The 13,669-nt window shown below is 49.4% G+C and overlaps 4 protein-coding genes across 4 annotated transcripts; 1 reads left to right on the top strand and 3 right to left on the bottom strand.

Moving 5' to 3' along the window:
- Positions 1 to 880: 880 nt before the first annotated feature.
- PtrM4_045080 (uncharacterized protein) lies at positions 881 to 1,935 on the top strand (the record flags this gene model as incomplete). Its single annotated transcript, XM_066104556.1, has 4 exons — positions 881 to 883; positions 938 to 1,296; positions 1,352 to 1,427; positions 1,483 to 1,935. The coding sequence occupies 4 exons, from the start codon at positions 881 to 883 to the stop codon at positions 1,933 to 1,935; spliced, it is 891 nt and encodes a 296-aa protein (XP_065959120.1).
- A 337-nt stretch (positions 1,936 to 2,272) lies between these two features.
- PtrM4_045070 (uncharacterized protein) lies at positions 2,273 to 7,471 on the bottom strand (the record flags this gene model as incomplete). Its single annotated transcript, XM_066104555.1, has 1 exon — positions 2,273 to 7,471. The coding sequence occupies one exon, from the start codon at positions 7,469 to 7,471 to the stop codon at positions 2,273 to 2,275; it is 5,199 nt and encodes a 1,732-aa protein (XP_065959119.1).
- An 843-nt stretch (positions 7,472 to 8,314) lies between these two features.
- Positions 8,315 to 9,682, bottom strand: PtrM4_045060 (uncharacterized protein; the record flags this gene model as incomplete). Its single annotated transcript, XM_066104554.1, has 1 exon — positions 8,315 to 9,682. One exon carries the CDS (start codon positions 9,680 to 9,682, stop codon positions 8,315 to 8,317), a length of 1,368 nt encoding a protein of 455 aa, XP_065959118.1.
- Positions 9,683 to 12,112: 2,430 nt separating this feature from the next.
- PtrM4_045050 (uncharacterized protein) lies at positions 12,113 to 13,414 on the bottom strand (the record flags this gene model as incomplete). The annotated part of the gene is made up of 2 exons (XM_066104553.1): positions 12,113 to 12,726; positions 12,823 to 13,414. 2 exons carry the CDS (start codon positions 13,412 to 13,414, stop codon positions 12,113 to 12,115), a joined length of 1,206 nt encoding a protein of 401 aa, XP_065959117.1.
- Positions 13,415 to 13,669: the final 255 nt, after the last annotated feature.

Below are 13,669 nucleotides of genomic sequence, written 5' to 3'. Positions count from 1 at the left end.
CCGATCCGATCACGTGATCATCCGACGTCCAACATCAAGTCCATTTCCGCGACACACCCCCCAGTCCGACGCCGTCTCAAAAAGTCGGACTGCTATTCGCATGAGTCGGATCACTCATCGTGGTGCCCCTCTATCTTTTTGATCCTCTGTAAGTCCGCCACTAACCGGCGCGCCCCTCCATGGGCATAAAAGCTGCTCCTCTGGTCGCTTTCGACCATCACACCTTGTTCCTTCGAGCTTCTTCAAAAAAAAATATGCCTGCTGCATAATCATGAGTTCTCCTTTCTGTTCCCATAAAATGCTCGAAAACAAGTGTTCGCAGCCAGTATGTGCGGCTGCTCAGTTCCTTCTGGTAGCTTTGACCAGTCTCTTAAAATTGATCGATCGCCAACTATATGGCGGTCCAAAAAGTCGTCCCGGACAGGCTATGTTGTCCTGGACCTTCTGCTCCTGTGTGTAGAAACCTGCTGAAAAATGACATCCGTATTGGTCAATGTCCTGGTCCTGAGTCTTTTTGCGGTTGAGCGGTTAATCTTGCGTTTTGAAGACTTCGTGAGGTGCGCGGTGATGATCAATAATCCTTGCGTTGTGAATGGTCGGAGATTGTTTGTTATGCTGAAAACTGGTCGGCGAGCATCACACTGGCAACGCTGAGAGCGTTGCCCCCGCTGGGCTAGCGCCAATCCCTGATGTTGATGCCTATGGCTCAGTCCTTTGCTCAGCTGCTCCATGTTTTCTACTTCACCATCACAACAATCCTCACCATCGCCTTTACTCCGCACTATCACTCCTTCGAATTCCCGCACAGCACGCTCTCCACTCTTCTCGCCTTCGCTCTCCTTCGCTCTTTCTGCTCGTCTTCGTCGTCGCCGCTCCAGTCATGGTAAGTTTGAGCAGCTGCGCAGCAGTGAGTGAGCAAGATACTAACGAAATGCAGCCTGGGACTACTCGCGGCAAGGCCGCTCAACGAGCCAATGCCGAACATGCTCGCAACTCCAAGATCGCTGCCTCCGGTGGCTCGCGTTCGGCCGGCGCTCCCCGTTCCACTGCTGGTGATCGCTCTGGGCCCGAGTCTCGTCGCCGCACCGCCTCTCCGATCAATGATGATGTAAGCCCGTTTTCTCGCTCGTCTGTCAAGAAGCAATACAACTCTCAAGCTGGTGCTCCTCGCGAGTTCGCCTGCGAGCGTTGCGTTAAGCGGTGGGCTTCGAACAATGGTAATGGGCTTTGTTATGATCGGGCCAACAGCAAGAGCGGTCGCTGCGAGGCCTGCGGAAGCCATGTGTGTGCTCTGGTGTAAGTTTCGCGCTCAGTCCCTGATCTTGATTAGATTGGCTAATGCTGTTCCTAGCGACGAGTCGATCGCCAGTGACGTTTACGCCGCCATGAAGCAAGGCATGCGTGAGCAGCGCAAGGACGCTCCCTTTGTAAGTAATGCTCCAGTTGATCAATAGCTTGTGCATAGCTAACAAGGTTGTCTAGCATATTGTCAAGAAGTACCGCGATGTCGTCTTTGAGATGATCCAGAAGCTTGACGATCGCATTAAGTCTGAGCGTCCATCTACTCGCGCTTCTGAGAAGGCCCCCGTGTCCCATGACAACAATGATCAATTCGTTTCTGAAGAGGAGGACGTCGTTTTTGACATCGATGAATACCATGCCCGCTCTTCTCAGAAAGAGGAGGACTATGTTGATCTCTCTGGCGAGGCTGACTACACTACGCCTACTCGTAAGACGAGCATCTTTCGCCAGGATGAGTATGATCCTTTTCTTGATCGTGAGCCTTCTGCTGGTCCTTCGTCTGCTCGAAAGCCTCAGCGTCTTGCTGTTCCTGATCGCGCTGCTGTTCGTCGCAAGTCTATTCAAGACTTTGCTGATCGCATTAGCAAGATGGCCATTGAGTTTGCCGAGAAGCTTGAGCGTGATGAAGCTTAGGTTCTTTTCTTTTCTGTTAATCTTTTGCTCCTTCTTGGGTAAGCCTCGCTGATGACGCATTCCAGCTAATTGAGGCCTTTGGCCTTAACACAGTCCGCAACAATCAATTAAGTGGGTCCTAGAAGGTTCAGATTGGATTGATTGATTACCGCTTTAAGCCTAGTAGTTACCTATAGGAGTTTAAGCCCTACCTAGATAGGTAAGTGGGTCTAGGAGAGTGACCGGATTGAATTGATTGTTGCGGAGTCTAGGCCTTAAGCCTTGTATAGTAGTTTCCTCAATCAGACCAATTTCCTTAAACAACGCTTCATTGATCAGCGATCTGTTGTTTCGCATCTTAAAGATTGAGCTGTGCCTTAAACTTCTCAAACTGTTGTTGGGTCAACGACTTTGTGAGACCATCGGCTGGCATTGAGCTGGTCTCCAGGTATTCTACCTGGAACGATCCCTTTGCGTGCTCCTGCCTAAGCCACATGTTCTGAATGTCCACATGTCGTAGTCTTGTTGTGATCCGCTCATTCTTCCCAACAACCAGCCGAATCGTTTGTTGATTATCGCACCAGATCTTCCAAACGTCCCCAAGATCAAGGGTTAGTTCCTTAAAGAAGCGCTTGAGTGCCATGGCTTCCTTAGCTGTATGCTCAAGAGCAAGGAGTTCAGCTTCGGTAGTCGAGGTGGTCACTGTGCTCTGGCGCGTCGCTTTCCAGAAGATCGCGCCGCCAAAGAGCATCGCAATGTAGCCGTGCGATGAGCGACGCGTTTCCGGATCATCCGCAAAAGACGCGTCGCCACAGATGACCAGGTCTGGTCCATTGTAGTGCCCATACCGGATGGCATCCCATCGAGTCCTGTATAGATACATGATCACTCGTTCCACCGCCTTCATGTGCTGATCACTTGGATTGGTCAGGAAATGGGACAGCCTAGAGACAGCAAAGGCTACGTCAGGTCTGAGCATGATAGCCGTGTACAGGACTGATCCGACTCTTTCCTGGTATGCCTTGATCTGCTGCTTGGTTGCCTCTCCATCAGACTTGATCAGTTCTTCCGACGGTAGCGGAGTGAAAGGGAATGTTCCATCCTCCAAGCCAAACTTCTTGGTGATCTTGTCAATGTACGTGTCATGGACCAGGGTGATCGTCCGAGAGTCTCGGTCCCGAATGACCCTAACCCCAAGGAACCACTTGACTGGTCCTTGTGCCTTAATCTCGTACTTCGAACTAATCACTTTCCACAATTCCATGGCTTGATCCTCAAACTCTTTGCGAAACATGAGCAGGATGTCGTCCACATAGAACAACAACAAGAACTTGCGATCCTTGTCCAGAAACAGGCAGGGCTCTTCCTTCGAGCACTCTAGTCCTGCTTTCCTAAGCGATCCAGAGAACTCCTCATACCAGAGGAGTGGCGAGTCTCTCAATCCGTACAACGCGCGATTGAGCCGAACACACATTCCAGGTTTCTTAAATCCGTCAGGTAGCTGACAGAACACAGGATTTTCTGCCGTAATCTTAGCATTCAAGAATGCTCCTACGACATCAAATTGCATGATCTCCATATCGAACTCAGCTGCGATCGCCATGGCGGTCCTGAAGGATTTGGCCGCCAACGTGGCTGCATAAGTAGAATCCAGCGAGTCTTTTTCTTGGAGATCGCCTCTCACAACAATCCGAGCTTTGCCTCGATCAAGGTACCCATCCTGATCACACTTATATGTCCAAACCCATTTGAGCGGGAGTGGCTTATCAGGGACTTGATCCATAGGGATCTCGGTCCATGTACCTTTTTTCCTAAGCAAATCAATCTCCTTGTTGGAGGCATCCATAAACAGAGGGCGCATCGAATGGCTCTGTAGCTCGCGCCATGTTAGTGGTGGTTCGGGCAGGACGTCCCTATGTGGACGATCCCCCGAATCAAGTGCCTGCGGCACAGATGGATCGAGCGTCGCTGACATGACCACGGCATTCAGCGTCTTATAACTTGCTCGATCCTCCCAGGTCTCATTTATCCCTGGTATGTACGTGTGCTTGAAATCGCTCCATGGACCATCCATATCTTGAAGATCCGCGATCAATGCGTGCACACCTCTAGGTGCAGCTCCACCCCCCAGTTGATCGTCCGGATCCTTGCTTCTGCCTCGTCCACGCCTAATAGGCATATAGCGATGGACCACATCGGGCTCTAGCTGATCTCCCCGGAGTCTCCCACTGGTCCTTTGTGTGGGCGCACTTAATCCAACATCCGGATCCCCTGTTGGCGCAGTTGCCCTTGAGGAAGATCCCGCCGATGCGCGCGGACGTCCACGACGTCTCGTGCCTCGAGCAACCAATTGTTCTCGAGTGGTCATTCCCTCTTGATCATCTGCGTCAGTGGACACTGGTTGCGCAGGAGATTCATCGAGTTGCGTCGGGCGCTCCAGCCCTTCGCCACGTGATCGAGTAACGACTAGACCACCCGCATCTGGATCTCCAATTCCACCAGGTTGATGCATTCCCTGTTGAATACCAGATGGGAAACGCCGATCAGCGTCCATCCCAGAGCCATGCGGCTCAGGCGTCTGCTCTGGGGTTGCAAGTCCATATCCCGGATTCTGACCTGTGCGAATTCTCAAATGATCACCGGCCAGTGAATCACTTCGCTCAGTCTCTGCTTGCCCTTGTTCCTGATCATCTGGCTGGCCGGCCACTGGTTCAGGTCCTTCGGGTAGCTCACCCCCGAGATTGCTCTCAGTGGTCAGATCCGTCGTCTGGATTGCCTGATCTCCGAGGGACGGGATATCAATGTCCGCCCCTGGATCATGCAATTCTCCGATATCAAGCACATCCGCAAGTTCGATTGCTTGTTCCTTTGGCATCTCATCCTCGTTCTTCCCTGTGTAGAAACGAGTCTCGTCAAAGGACACATCGCGAGAAGTGATCACTTGATCAGTAATGGGGATCCATATCCTATAGAGATTGGACGCTCGATAGCCGACCAAATATCCGATATGACCCCTTGGATTAACTTTGAATCCACGACGATCTCGCCCTGCTGCGCGGTCCCGATCCAAGGGATATGCGCGACAGCCATAGGCGTAGATCCCACTCCAATCTGGTCGCAGATCCGCGGTGCGGTGTCTAATCTGCGCAGGCTCGTACCATCTAAAGTACTGCCTAAACCAGCTCTCGAGGATTTCATTGGGAGATCGGTACTGATGGACTGCGGTAGGGCTTCTCGCGTGTAGGTAAGCCGCCGCATCCATGATCTCAGGCCAGAGCTTCTCAGGGAAGTTTGCGCTAAGGCGCATCTTGATCGACTTCGTGATCAGCTCTTGACCCGCCCGCTCCGCCGAGCCATTCGGCTCATGTGTATATGGCGGAGGACTGAGGATTGTAATCCCCTTCTCTTCGGCCCATTCCTCGTATCTTGATCGCCCTCTCCAAGGCAAAGTAGCAGTATCGTTATCCTGATGGATTTCTACGATCCGCAAGTCGTACTTCCGTTGTACCCAAGCTTCAAAAGCCGTGATCACCCGCATGATCTCTGACAGAGTCTTCCCTTGGACATTATGATTAAAGATTTTGCCTGAAAAATCTTCTTTGATGATCAGAGCAAACTGCTCATTTGATCGTCCCTTTGGAAAATCGAACAGATCCCACGAGACTCGATAGAATGGTCGGGGGGATCGCTCTCTTGGTCTCCGAGAGATCACCTGTGTGGCATGGGTAGTGGCACAATGCTCACACTCCAGCCGTCGGGTGCCTTCGATCCTGACGTTCTGGGCAGCTTGGGCGAGTGCTTGCAAAGCTTTCTGACCCAGGTGGCCTGATCTTTGATGCCACAAAAACTCATCATCTGATCGAAGTTTTGGCTGAGCCGATCGTCTCACACTGTTCACCAATGGTGGCACAGAAGGATAACGGAATGGCTTGTATTCGATAAAGACTAGGTTATGGGCGACGTGGAGCTTTCTGAGGATAATGCTGTGCTCCATGTCCCCAGAACGGATAGTCCAATCATAACCAGTGTACCAGAATCCGACCTTCCTGAGCAAGGCTTCAGAAACAATGTTGACATGAAATCCTTCAACAACCATAACGTTCTTAAGCAACAGGTCCTGTGGACCGTCTGGTCCATTAAAGAAATCTTTGAACAGTCGATCACCCACCCCCGAGACTGGCAAGGATTGAGTACCAGCCTCGACTGTCAGGTAGTCCAAGCACTTCTTGTAAGTTCCTGGGACCAATAGGTTCCGATCATTGGCAAGGTGGAGCGCGCCACCGCCGTCGAAGATCGTGCTATAGGAAAATGGGTGACCACCATAGTTAAGGTTGAAGATAGCATTGCTCAGATCCCTCAAAGTGCGAGGATCAATGACACAAGCCACGATGGTGTTCGTAGTCTTGGACTTCTCAGACGTTTGCTGAGCGGAATTGATCTTCCATCCGGCTTGTTTCAGCTGTGTGAGCAGCGTTGAAAACTTAGAACTGTGAAGCCTTTGGTTGATCATCCTAGTATCCGTGTCAGACAAATGGATCGGAGTAGGTCCTGGATCAGATTTTCCAGTGATTGCCTGTTGAAGCCTGCGGCATTTAATGGGCTCCCAATAATGGGATGGCTTGCCGGGTTTGCACGGACAATACTTCCGTGGTCCTCCGGTTGATCCTCCGGAGTTTCCTCCGCTCGGAGCGGATTCACCGCCGAACGTGGAGAACACTCCAGTTGATCTGCCCTTTCCGCCAGATGCTTCGTGCTCTTGCATGGTCAAGTTGAACACTCTAGCCACATCGTCAAGGCTCATGGTCGGCTGACCCATAGCTGACGCGGTCGTGATCGTTTGTCGCAAATTGCGTGCCCAGTCAGGAGCGATCTTTGCCGCCAACGCATCCAGAAAGTCGGTGACAGCGAGATCACCCCTAACTTCGTGAAGTTCGAACGCTTGAGCTTTTGCATAGAGAGCCTGCCAATCGTTGAACCACTTATCTACATTAGATCGACCAGTTTTGGCCTTCTCTAAGTGAGCCCTGTATTGGATGCGCAGGAGGTTCTTGGTGTTCGAATCCGATGGCGAGAGACGCTTCTTGAGCTCCCTAACTACAGCCTGTGGAGTGGATGTTCCGCGCAGGAGTTGCATGGTGATCGGCAGGAGCAAGTCCTGGGAAACTGTACGATTGATCCACTCATTGATGTTTGCGATCTTCGAAGCCTTCCTAACCCACTGGTTACATAGGACTTTGTAGACGCGAACATCCTCCTCGTGATTTTTGACAGCGAGCTGGTAGGCTGCCTTCTTATGATTGTACTCCTCAAGAGAAACCTGGTATTCGGGCGTCGGCTCTGAGGTAGGCGTGGTAGGCTTGACTGGCTCGGGTGGAATGGCCGGATAGACCGGCTCGAGGGATTCGATCGCTGGCATGAGAGTATCAACATCTGGGTCAATGTATTCCCAGACTCCGCGATCGCGCGAGTGTTTCTCAAGCAGCGGGAACCATAGGTGCCAGTCCTTGTGGGCATGTAGGATAACATTGGGTGCTGGGATTTTGGGGTCGTGATCCATGATGGTCCTCTTTGTCTTAGGATTGATCAATGGACTCAACGAGAACGGAAGTAATAAATGGAGAGAGATGAACGGAGCAATAATCTGATCGTGTAACCAACGTGAAAAAGGTGCGCAGGGAGAATCGATACTGCGATCTTAAAACGCCGGGCTCATAACTATGATAGTTGGGATGACACCGATCAGATTCGTTCAAGAGTGGGATCATTGATTGCTCTAAGGATCAGAAAGATCAGACGGCTGGTCCGGTATTTGTACATGATGGATCAGTCCCTTGGCACGGATCCGGAGTCTCAAAGACCCGATCCGATCACGTGATCATCCGACGTCCAACATCAAGTCCATTTCCGCGACAGTAGTTATTATATAGGCTGTTATAAAGGAGCTTTATACTATAGTAGACTTAAGAATAAGTCTTATAAGCAAGCTTTACACTAGCTTTTATATAGCGACTATATGCCTCTTCGTATATATCTAAGAAGTTATCGGCTTTAGTAGAAGAGAAACCGCGAGTTTTCGCACTATAAGTATAAGAGCTAAGGAGAGATTAAACATATAGTTCGTATAGCTACTACTTAGTCTTATTCAATACGTAAAAGTACTTATTAATAGTTTAGAAACTAGGCTGCAAGTTAACTTAAAGATAAAGATTTACTTACAGCAACTTACGATAGTAAATAGTAGCTAAGAAGTTATTGCTAGGGTAGATAGTAAACACCTATAACGTGGATGGCAAGCGAGTGGGCCAGGCAAGCGAGTGGGCCACCCCACCAACTTTTGTAACTTCAAAGCGACTTATCTCAACAACGCGATAATATTATTGCTAGATATTGATACAGTAGATTACTCTATATTAAGAGTATTAGTGTTGCATGTGCGCGAGTTGTGCCCAGTCTCCTTGCACCTGGTGCAGCGCCTTTGAGCGCGCTGGCTAAGGCCTGATCGCGCTCCTCCTTGACGCTCTTCATGAGCAATCTGCTGGTCAGCCTCATTTTGAGCTAGTATATCCTCTCCAGCTCCCTTTGTGAGTACTCCATGCTTCTGTATACGCCTTTTAGAGCGCTGCCTACGCGCTGAGGCTGCGCTGTTAGCCTTCTCAAGACTAGAGATCCGATCGCGCATCAGCTCAGCAGACAGCATCATCACCTCAGCGCCCTTCTTCAGCTGGTCAATCGCCTCAATGATCGAAGCTGGTGATGAGCTCTTATGCTGGCGCACGCGCTCACGTATAAGGCTTGACTGAGCCTCAAGCTCACGCGCGTTGCTCGGCGTTTGAGCTACCCAGGGAGCATCTGGTAGAGCTGCTGGAGGAGTAGGTGTACGCAGCTGTACATCTAGCTTTGATAGAACAGCCTCTGGTTGTAGAGGAACAAGGCCTGCGCCGCGGAAGGCTGAGTAGATATTAGCTGGCGTGAACGCTCGATCAAACGCAGCCTTAAACGCAGGCAGAAACTCTAGCTTGGTGATGTGGTTGATGTGGTTGCGCATGAGGCTCTCCACCTCACGGCTATACGCGCGCTTTAATGGCGAGAAGCAGCCAACATCAAGTGGCTGGAGTAGGTGAGATGAGTGAGGAGGCATACAGAGCGTATGGATATTGTTCTCCTTACAGAGCTCCTGGAACTCTAGAGATTGGTGGCTCCTATGGCCATCAATAATAAGCAGGCGACGCGCGCCTATAGTACGAGCCTGCGTGTGAGCGTTGAAGTGCTTTAGCCACTCAACTCCAAGCTCATTATTCGTCCAGCCATTATCGCTGACTGCGATCGCCCAGTCGCGTGGGATATCCTCCTCATACCACGCTGATAGGTGGTACTGACCAGCGAAGATGAGGAACGGTGGCACTGACCAGCCACCAGCGCTGATGGCAGCAATCAGCGTTACCCACTCGCGATTGCCTGGCTGAATACTCTTCCGCCGGCCTCTTCTCTCTGATCCTGTTATAACCAGCTGCGTTGTAATCTTGCCCATCATAAAGCCAGCTTCATCAAAGTTGTAGACATCCTCATCGCAGATACCCTGCTCAGCCTTTATCTCTTCTACAAGCTTAAACCACCTCTTTATTAATGTCGCATCCTCACACATAGCTCTCTGCCTATCGTACGCTCGGTTGAAACACGTCCGAAGACTGTCTGTACGCTTAACAAAGTTGGCTGGCCACTTCTGCCCAACCTGGCCAGCGCCGCGCGCAGCCAGCAGCTTATCAGCCATATCGCGTGCAGCTGCGTAGGTAGGCGCAAACCCGCGCTGATCTAGGTGAAGTATATAGCTAATAATCACCTCCTCTTCTCTCTGGGTAAGCTTCCTTGAGTTAGGCTGGCAATCGCGTCGTGCAGGTATACCAGCGCGTCGGCGCGTGAGTGTCATTCGGGCGACTTCAAATGTCCGCGCAGCGTCTCTATTAGACTGGAGCTGGTTTCGGGTAGTAGCTGAGATAGCTAGCTGTATATCAGCTTCATAAGAAGGGTTTTGGGATTGTTTTGGTGGAGCCATAATTGATTGAAGTTAGGTAGATGCAAAAAGTTGGTGGGGTGGCCCACTCGCTTGCCTGGCCCACTCGCTTGCCATCCACGTTATATAAGGGCCTAAGAGTATACTACTATTGCTGCACTCTACAAGGATAGCCTAAAGCTTCTTTAGGAACTTTATAGAGATCTTTTAGCTCGCGTACTTACGTACTATATAAAGAGAATGTTAGAAGGATATTTAGTAATAGAAAGAAAAGGGAAAATAACCTATAGAAGTCTAGAATAAGTAGCTTAGCTAAAGATAATAAAGAATAGTTATAGAGCTTATTAAACTAATAGCCTACGCTACTAGAAATAACCTTCTTCTTTATCTTTAGGGAATCCTTAGCGTAAGAGATATTTAGCTAATAGATACTAATAGGAATAGTAGAAGAAGTTACTAAAATTAGAGTAATAGTTAAGAGAGCGGTAGTAAGAACTAGGGTATTACCCTTAACGTAGTCTTAGCTCCGCTTCTTATAATTAGGAGTAGCGGCTAGATCTTAGGGAGCGACGAGCACTAAGTAGGGTTTAGCACGCGCTAACTTAGTAGTAGGCGAATATAAGGCGGGCGTACATAATAGCTCTAGGCTAGAAAACTCTAAACTAAAGGTTATTTACCGCGCTATAAGAAGAAAGAGAGAAGAAACGTAAGAAGTAGTAAGAGAAGGTAATAACGTGTTTTATAAGCGAGTCGTCCTTACAAGCGAGTCGTCCACCCCACCAACTTTAATTACCTTTGAAAATCAAATTAGTTATGCCTCAACGCCAACAAGCTCTATTACGCTCATCTAAAGCTGATATGCAGCTTACTATATTATCTCTTAATAGCCACTAGATTAAGACTAAGAGAGCTGCTGCTCGCGCGTGTAACGTCCCTCGAATGACGCTACGCGACCAACGCGCTGGCAGGCCTGCACGACGCGATTGCTAGCCTAACTTAAAGAAGCTTACCTAGCTAGAGGAGGGAGGTGATTATTAGACATATACTCGACCTTAATTAGCGAGGATTTAGGCCTACGTATACAGCTGCGCACGATATAGCTAATAAGCTGCTTACTACGCGTAGCGCAGGTCGCGTTAGCGTCTACTAGCCGCGCAACTTTGTAAAGCGTACAGACAGTCTTATGACGCGTTTTAATCGATCGTACGATAGGCAGAGAGCTCTATGCGAGGATCCTATGCTGTTTAGCTGCTAGTTTAAGCTAGTAGAGGAGACAAAGGCTAAGTACGGCATCTATAATAAGGATGTCTACAACTTTAACGAGGCTGGCTTTATAATAGGCAAGATCTAGACTTAGCTAGTTATTACAGGGTTAGAGAGGAGAGGTAGGCTAAAGACTATCTAGCCTAGCAACCGCGAGTAGGTGACGGTAATTGCTGCAATTAACGCTGCTAGCTGGACAATCCCACTGTTCCTTATCTTTGCTACAGTGCACGGTCACCAGATGATCACCAACGCCAGTTGAGCACCCCAACAACTCAATATACTCAAAAAGATGGACTTGTAGAGCCCCCACCAGTCGTGATAAAATTGCGTAAATAATAATTAATACTATATACAGACCTGGGAAAGTCTTGCGCTAGTCAAATAATTTTTTGTGGGCTGGATTGGTCGTGGACGGCGACTACGCGCTGGGGTAGCTGGTGCAACGCTTGCGACTCCTACCACAGCTGGAGCAACCCCAACACGCTTTTGACGCTTTGTAGCTGGCTTATAAGGTTGTGAAGCTTTGCGCTTACCCTTTTAGGGCAATTGTATAACTTTTCTAGCGTTGTTGAGGAGCTTCTGGTGTTGTTTCTCAGCTAGTTTTGCAGCAGCTACCTTCCTCCGCTCCTCCCGGAGTCTCTCACGCTCAACACGCTTCTCCTTCTGTAGTTGAAGCTTGCAGAGGCGAGCTTTCTCCTTCATCTCAGCTATCTCGGCTTTTTAAAGCTGTAGTTGTTCGGCTTGTTGTTGTCGTGATACCTAATTATCCCGAGCTTGTTGTACACGCTTAGGTGACCACAAAATAGCTCCCCCATGATACTCAGGATGGTTATCAAGCTGTAGGGTGTAGGACTTGTTATCCCGTCTCTTCTTGATGGCTAGGGAGTTTCTGAGACCTCTGACCTCGCCGCGGAGGAGTGTATTTTAAGCTGCAATGTGGTGCAAACTTCGTTGAAGCTTCTTAACGTCCTTGTTGCTCTGATCCCTCACCTCACGGCGTACAATTAACTTGAGCTTGAGCCAATCCTCCCCGGAGAGTACAGAGGTTGAGCTCTCTTCTGAATCTGATGCCTCCTTAGCAAACTTTTTGAGTACAACCTCTAGGTTAGGTGGGTGTATACTAGTTGCTTCAAAGGACCTCTTGATGAGTAGAGGTTTGAAAGTCTTACTCCAAGCCCTCCAGAAGAGCGGGAAGAAGTCTCCTTTAGATATATTAAGTAACCCTTGGCTGTCTTGAAGGTATTCAGCCAACTCAGTTGAGTAAGCGTTCGCGAGAGGTTTAAACATCACAACGTCAAGCGGTTGAAGCGTATAGGTAGCGTGAGGTGGGTATACAGCTAATAGGATCTTGTGGTCGTTGCAGTAATTAATAAAGTCCATAGTAACATAGGATCCATGGCCGTCAAGGAGTAGTAATCGATACCCAGTTGAAGCATGCTGTCTGGTTTCTCTCTCAAACACCTCCTTGAGCCAAGCTAACCCAATATCGTTGTTGCTCCAGCCAGAGGGAGACGACGTAGTAAAGACCGAGTGCTCCCCTACTTGTATAGCATCAACCCAGCTTAATTAAACAGCTCCATTGGCTCCCTTGAAGATGAGTGAAGGACTCAGAACTAAGCCATCTGAACAGATACAAGCCAGCACTGTTATCCACTCAGTTGAGCCATCCTCAAGTGCTTGGCGTACCCCCTTTTGATCGTAGAGTGCCTTAGAGAAGATACGCTTTGTTCTGCCAATCCTTCCAAGTTGAAACCCCTTCTCATCCATATTGAATATATAGGTGGGCGAGATGTTGTACTCCTCAATCTTATTAAGGAGAAGCTTGAAATACAAGCTGTACTTGGCTCCTGAATCGGCTTTGCACCGTTGTTTGCTCATCCCCTTGCTGTAGGCAGAGATGAGATGGTTGGGATGCCGGCGGAGGAACCGGGAAACCCAGGTTTCTGAAACCGCTTTTCTAGCCAAAGATGAAGCAAAGCGTTGTATCATTAACCTCGTAGGTGGCAAACGTCGTTCAGTAAGTGTCTGTATGTACTTTACAAGCTCGGTTTCGTGTTGTGGATGGAGGGAGAGCTGGCGCACGCCATAGGCCTCGGTTTCGCCCTTGTGCCGTCTCATCAGCGTCATACGTCCTACACCATACTTTTTAGCAATTGCTTGGTACGAGAATTCATCTCCTGGTTCGCGTGATTCGATTTCTGCAATCGCTTCTTGAATCGGATCCATATTGGTTGAGTTATGACGCGTTGAAGTTGTGTTGTGGTGGTGGTGGGGGTGCTCAACTGGCGTTGGTGATCATCTGGTGACCGTGCACTGTAGTAAGTATCACTTGTCAGCCTGGTATGAGGAGGCAGAGATCCTACGCGACTAGGCGATCGCAGTTAGTGACAACGGCTAGACGACGAACGAGATAGGATTTAAGTGGCTAAAGCATTTTATTAGGCATATAGATAGCAAGTTAGTTAGGGCACGCTGCCTGCT

Source organism: Pyrenophora tritici-repentis, chromosome 10 (assembly GCF_003171515.1).
Source record: "Pyrenophora tritici-repentis strain M4 chromosome 10, whole genome shotgun sequence".
NCBI lineage: Eukaryota > Fungi > Ascomycota > Dothideomycetes > Pleosporales > Pleosporaceae > Pyrenophora > Pyrenophora tritici-repentis.
This window is presented reverse-complemented; position numbering and strand designations above follow the sequence as displayed.